We start from the raw sequence: 7,490 nt of genomic DNA on the forward strand, positions 1-7,490 counted from the left end.
TTTTTACAGTAAAGGTATTTGATCGTAATAATTCAGGAAATACCTGTAAAATAACACTGTTTTTCGGTTTATTTTTATTAGGATATTTTACTTTAATTTGACAGTTTTATCATTTAACTTTTTAATTACAGATTAATATTGTAATTTTACATATATTTGTATGTAATTTAAGAAAACAGAAAAAAATACTGTATAAAAAATACAGTAATTTGTTCTGTATAAAAATTATGAATTACTGTAATTTGTCATTAATGTAATAATACATAAAATAACAGCCGAGTTGTTAATTTAGAGATATTTTTTGTAATTTTACAGAGCTTTGAGTACAATTTAAAATAAAATGGGGAAAAAAAATCTTTTATTTTCTGTAAAATTAGGAATAATTTTTTTACAGTGTAATTTGTGTATCAAACCTTTTGCTGAATCTTACTGATGGTTGTAATTATCAACATTAAATTGGGTAAAAAATAAAGGAAAAGCAAAAAAGCCCATTCTTTTAATTCTGGTATTTTGAGAGTTTTCCAGTGTTTCAGAATGACTCTAGCCATCACAGAGACAGCCACCATGATCACTGTGAATCTCCACTTGAAATATTTGGCACCTGGCCTCAAAAGACATAGTTTTGGTGATAATGGTATTATTGTTCCAAACCATTTGCTCAAAATATTTAAAATTTGGTGCCATAAAGGTTGAATAAGTGGACACTCCCAGATACAGTGGATAAAAGTACCTCTGTCCTTTTGGCATTTCCAAAAATCATTATTATTTGTCAGACCCATTCTATAAAGTCTAAGAGGTGTCAGATAGAATCTGTGTATGATTTTGTACTGTGTAAATTGCCCTCTAGCTTCTCTTACATATTTACCTGTTTTTGATAAAATTATTTTCCACTCTTCATCCCCAATAGCCCCAATGTCCTTTTCCCATATTGTCTTTAAATTTGTACAGTCATTGCTGAGCAAATTATTGGTCCTGTAAAAAACAGAGGCTTTTTGTTGGGAGTTAGGCAGCAGCCTTTTCTTAAACACCCAAGACCCCTCCCCCCATTCCATGGATATGTTATGTTTACTATCCACTGACACTCGATTGTTTTTTTAAAAAAAAGGTTTCGTTGTTTTCCCCATTATTGTTTTTTTACAGGTTCTCACTCTCTGTGGGTGCTTATAACCTACATTAAAGGAGAAACACAATTTCCTAAATTAACTGGCACATTTATGTTGGATGATATCACAGTAGGATATTATGATTCTGAGACAAGAAGCTATGTCGCAAGAGGAAATACAACAAATGAAGATGATGCGGTGGATCCAAATCACCTCAATACCATAAGTAATTATATGATTGCTCATTTTATGAGAAGATCACATTATCTGAGACCCATTAACCACACAGAAAGTAAGTTCATTTGGCTAAATTAAGATTGGCTTTGAGACAGATGATCATATCACTTACTCTGTGACTGTGTTTTGTGTCGAACTTAAATATTTGTTTAATTTAGATCTAGACTCAAGTTTCTGTGTTGACATATTTTCCCCCCTTTCCAAGCAGGTCATGCAGTTTATCAGGTGATGTTTCTTTGTGAACAGCTTGAAAATGATAAACCTGGCCAAATGATCACAAAGAATGCTTTTAGAGGCTCTACAATTGATGAACTGCATTTTTTGGATGGCAAATTCACATATCAGGGTTCTTTAAATTACACGGCACAACAAATAAAACTATCTCTGGAACTGTCCATGTGGCGTCATGAGACTATATTCTACCCAGCCTGCATAAAAACCCTGAACAATTACCTCAAAAAGAGAGGAACTCAAGTAAACAGAAAAGGTACATATTCGTGTATTTTCTTTAATTTAGAGAAAAATAATCTGAAGTTCAATGCAATGATACTATAATCACATACAGGAACAATTCATGGCTACACAATGTGTCTTTGTTACAGCGTAATTATACATTTAAGTACTGAGTACTGGTACTACATATACATACTAGTTAGGATTAGGTTTGGTTTAGGGTTGCATAGCCTCCTGGGACCCAGAAAAAAAAGGTTTTTTGAATTTAGTATTTTTTTATGTCATTACATTGTTTAGAGCATAAGAAACGGAAAAAAACATTTTTGAAAAATGATATTTTATTCATATGTTATGATATGTCCTCTGTAGTTGACACCAGGACTGAGTTGTTAAAAAAATTAAATGACATGAAATTGCATGTATAGGCAAAAACAATGGGATTTATTTTTAATTCATCAATCAATTTTTAGGTTTCAGGTTTTTTTTTAAACAAACTTTATTTAAAGATGATTCTGAACTATGTTATGAAAGATATAATGAAATGCATTCATATACCATTTTACTTTATGAAATATGTGGGTAAAATGACAATACTTGGATTTTCCCATTCAATACAATGTATCTATTCACTGCATCTAATTTGCATATTAATGTGTTCTTGGTGCAACATGTAATGAAAAAAGAAGTGTAATAATGGGAGGAAAAATTGGCAACATTTTCAAAATAATATCTAATATTTCATAGGAATATTGATATGTAATTTCTTTCCCTGTTCACTTGTTATGTCTCCAAAATGCCTGATAAACATGATTTAAATCCTGGTGTCCACTAAAGTGGTCATTTATGAAATCAATGCCCTGTTCTGTAACAGAAAGTCATATTTTGATTAGAAACCCCATAACATTTTCAACAAAAGAGATGTTGATTTATAACAAACAATTTGAAAATTAATCAGATTTAAATTATAATTAAAAAATATGATCATATTTCCATAAGAGTGCTCAACATTAATGTCAGCCATTTTTAAAGACCAAGAAGAAGTTGTTGTCCTGGTGAAACCTCCAAATATTTGGTATCCCTGCAAAGCCCCGAATGTGCTCTTTACTGGACATCCAGACTGTGACATGTGACATGTATGATGTCAGAGAAATTCACTAAAATAAAATGTCCACTACAGTGGACAAAAGTCTATTCTTGGGTCCCAGGAGGATATAATTATGCGTAATTTATAGTTATTACTAATGTGTAACATATGAGGACACTGTTAAAAAAAAGTGTTACCTCATTCATTTATATTTATAGGTATATTCTCTTATTCATGTTTCTCTTAATGTTTCATTCTGCAGTGAAACCCCGAGTCAGACTGGTTCAGAAAACAAACTCAGATTCTGGAGGGTTTCGTGTGAGTTGTTTGGCAACAGGATTTTACCCTCGTCACATCAACCTGACCCTGTTGAGAGATGGGCAGCCTGTATCTGATCATGAGATCACTGGAGGAGATCTGCTGCCCAATGGTGACGGGACGTACCAGATGAGGAAGAGTCTGAAGATCAGTGCTGCAGACAAACACACATACACCTGCTCTGCCACACACCTCAGTCTGGACAACAAACTGGACGTCACTTTGGGTAATGAGCTCTTACAGAAAACATAATTTAACAATCAAAACATAAAGAATTAAAGTAAATCTCTCAGTCTTTGGTTCTCTCATGTTTCAGAATATGATCACAGGGAACCATTTTATTCAGTGATTCCTTCAGTTCTGGCGGTTTTGGCTCTGATGATGGTGTTTTGGGCTTCAGCTGCGATAACTGTATGGAAAAGACGACGTGCAGGTATGATAAGAATTAAAATAGATATGGATTTAGAGAACAACATAATGGAAATTTCAGCTATTCCTATAAGACAATATGTGTATATCCTAAATTTGGTGTATAGATAGTCTATTCATTTTGATGTTTATGGTATAATGTTGCCTTATTTCTTCATTTGGTATTTAGATTAATGTAGAAGTGGCTATTCTACTCCATCTAGTAAGTATTTTTAGTTACTTCCTTATTTGGTAAAGGGGTCATATGATGCGATTTCCTGTCTTCCCTTTAGAGTGTTATGTAGCTGTTTGTGCATGTATAAGATCTGCAGAGTTACAAAGCTCAAAGTCTCAAACCCAAAGAGATATTCTTTATAAAAGTTAAGGCTCAGCCACATCTTCCTAAAACGCTTTATTCAAACTCACCCCCTCAAATCTACGTCAGTATGGGGGGGAAGAGTTTCATAACACTGCCCAAATGTATACGTAAAGAAAAAAGCACACAGCCTGTAGTATGTTTTAATTTTTTACGAATTTGCTACTGACTTTTCAAACACGAGTTTTGAGCAGATAGAGTAGCGCTTGTTTGTCATTTCTATGATCTCAAATGCAAATTTACCAATCTGATACGTTCTGGTGCAGTCGTGCTGGCAACGTTGATCAATCAGTTTGGAGATCTGATTTGGTCTCGAATTGATAAGTTAGTACCAACATTATCACCTGTCAATATTGCTTCAGGAGCTGAATGTTCCAAATATGGTATGCAGCAAGAAATTTCCATGACCACGCTTAAGGTATTCAGGCCAATCACAATGCACTGGATCACTGGCCACTCAGAGCACACCGCTCTTTTCAGAACATTGAGCTTTGTAAAATTCGCCACGTTTCAGAAAGGAGGGGCATAGAGGAGCAACAATAATGTATGGTATGTCTAAAATAATGAAACCAAATACACAAAATTTTAACACTTTTTAGAACCATCATATGACCCCTTTAAATAGTGTAGTAGTGGAAGTGTAGCAGACTATCTTGCATGTGGCATGAAAGCGTCAATGCTGAGGGATTTTGGTAGCAAAACTGACGCTCGCCTTATGGTTTTATATTGGCATTAATTTGACATTTAACCACATTTAATACTTGTAACTATACCTTAAGCCGACTGTTTTATTAACACAGTTATATTCATTTATTCATATTTATTCTTTTTTCTATTTTTATTTTTGAACAGCCAAGATTTGCGGCGTTAACCAACAAAATGGACGAAGCACGGCTGTGGATGAACACACATAGGACACTGAGGGATTGTTGTGCTTTAATATTTACGGAGACGTAGCTGAATGCACAAATCCCTGATGGAGCTGTGGAATTAACTAGCCGGATGCTATACCGCGCTGACCGGATGATCACCTCATAATTGCAGGAGATTTGAATCAGGCTGATTTATGAAAAGTGCTAAATTCTATCAGCATGTGCAGTGCTCCACCAGAGGCTCTAAAACTTTAGACCATATGTACACATTAAAGACTCACACAGAGCTTTCCCTAATCCTGGACAGTCTGATCACCTTTCATTGTTGACACCAGCATACAGACCCCTTCATTCGCAAGTCAAGACCCTCCATCCAAACAGTTACAATCTGGCCAGAAGATGCTACAGCACAACTGCAGGACTGCTTTGATAGCACAAAACTTTTTGCAGAAGCAGCAATCTATGGAACAGCGCCAGACCTCGAAGAATGCACAGTCATTGTACTAGTCTATATTAACAGCTGTGTATACTGTGCATATTGTTTTAATTATATTTATATTGCTCTAGTTATTTATTAATTGTTTTAGGCATCTTTTTTTGTTTTTAGAGCTGCTACCTTAATTCCGTTGATGTATACTACTGTACTGTGTGCATACAATATAATAATGTAATATTAATCAATTCCAAGAGATCATAGGGCTTAGTGAGTTCCATTTAAACACATTGCAAGGGTTCCGCCAGTATAGTGGGCACTCATGCAACATAAGCAAGGACGTACATCCGAGTGAACAAGACGGTTGGAAGTCCTCTTTGGTCTGGACTGTGCGCAGTAGCAACTTGGAGCCCGAGTCTGCGCAGTAGATGGAGCCGCGATATCAAGGTCCTGCCCACAATCCCCCCTAATCAACAACTTTTGTGAAATAAACCGTTATGTAAATGTAGAAATTAAAGTTAAAGCTCCAATCTCCCAAAAAATGTCCGTTGGTGCCTCAGTGACTACTTCCCTCAGAGAAGCTGTCAATCTCAGCTGTCAATCAAAACGTCACACCCCTGTTTTTATAGCATCAAATAACTAACAAAAACCAAACTTATTTAAAGAACGAACACTTGAACTAACATCAGTGTGATTAAAAACCAGACAGAATGACAACAATGACAGAAACCATCTTTGGAAAAAATTTATTTGAAGTGTAATTTGATTGATTAGTTTTTCAAATTAATCTAATTTCATGGAGAGGGCGGGGTTTATGACCTATTCTGTATCCAGTCACCTCGGGGGCTATCGAGACACTGTGGCTTCACTTTTCAGCACTCGTGTGGCACACTTAGTTCTAATGGTGTCTCCCGAAGCTTACAAAGACTATCCCTGCTAATCTGTTGTTTTGGTGAAATCTTATAAAGCATATTGTAGTTTGCGTCACATTGAATGTCACTCATCTATTTATAAGGGTTAATATTAGATGTTAAATGTACAAATCAGTTTTTAAGGAACTTCATCACTGTGAGTAATTATTCAATTATTCAGGCTTATGGGAAAGGGTTAGCACTTTTCCCAAATGTTACATTTCATAAGGTATGGACAGTGCCAAACAAATTCTTATTTAATAACAAAATAAAAGAAATCCATTTAAAATGATTCATCATTATTACCCTTGTAATAAATATTAAGTACATTTTACCAAAAAATTCCCCCACTCTTCACTCTTGCCAAGAGAAGGAAGAATTTCTTTTACACTTGTTCTACTTCTCTAAAATGTTTTGGCTTCAAATTTCAGCTTCCTTAATTCTTGTGTAATATTTCTATCTCTAAGGTTCTTTATCACTCTGATGTTTCTGAAAGCGAAGAGCTAGAGGATGTCTTAAACTTATTTGTATGATGTGTAAATATCATATTCACAAAGCAAGATACCTTAATTTCAAACCTAACTGCAAAGTATTTGCTTATGATTTAAAGTTATTATTATCATCTCTTCAATCGCGGCCCGGACAGTGAGTGACCTTACATATTCAGATAAAATCGGATTTGCTCCAGTCATTGTTAAAAAAAAAAACATGCTAACAAAACTTGCTAGCTAGCGTTAGTGAAGTGGTCAGGGCAATCATTCTGCCTCCACTTAAGCTCCACCCAGAAAAAAACGTCACAATGTTTACTAACTGAAAAAGGGTCTATTGTTCATTACTAATTTGATGCTACACAACTCCCACTATAATTCACTATAACAGATAATTAAAAGTTGTGTATATAATTCTATGTCTGCAGGTCTACTGATAGTTGGCCAGTGTTAGTCATGGTGGAATGTTTCTGACAAATGTGAAAGCCCTTTTTGTGGTCAAAGGATTGTGAATAAAATAAAAAACAGTTTTTTTCATGACTGTCTAAATATTAAAAGCTGTGTGAAGCTCAGTGAACAATTGACATAACTACACATATAAGAGTGGAACGAAACTTGTTTATTTAAAAGCTAATCATCTGCCAGGGGGTGCAAGTGCTACAGATTTTGTTAGCCAAACAAACAAACAAAAAATACTTTTTTCTGCATATTTGACTTAAATGTCCTGGATACAATGATTTCCAAAAAGAAATTAAAGGGGTCATGAAATGAGTTGATTTACTGACACACGGACAAAGAACATCTGAC

At 34.8% G+C, this 7,490-nt stretch overlaps 1 protein-coding gene across 1 annotated transcript; it reads left to right on the forward strand.

Annotated features, from left to right (window-relative positions):
* Nucleotides 1-532: 532 nt before the first annotated feature.
* On the forward strand, nucleotides 533-7,236 carry LOC307121343 (H-2 class I histocompatibility antigen, alpha chain-like). Its single transcript, XM_079808876.1, has 5 exons — nucleotides 533-1,827; nucleotides 3,140-3,421; nucleotides 3,512-3,628; nucleotides 3,794-3,826; nucleotides 4,832-7,236. The coding sequence occupies exons 1-4, from the start codon at nucleotides 1,569-1,571 to the stop codon at nucleotides 3,796-3,798; spliced, it is 663 nt and encodes a 220-aa protein (XP_079665002.1). The 5' UTR covers nucleotides 533-1,568; the 3' UTR covers nucleotides 3,799-3,826; nucleotides 4,832-7,236.
* Nucleotides 7,237-7,490: the final 254 nt, after the last annotated feature.

This window comes from Gobio gobio (genome assembly GCF_949357685.1).
Source record: "Gobio gobio genome assembly, chromosome: 25".
NCBI classification, from domain to species: domain Eukaryota; kingdom Metazoa; phylum Chordata; class Actinopteri; order Cypriniformes; family Gobionidae; genus Gobio; species Gobio gobio.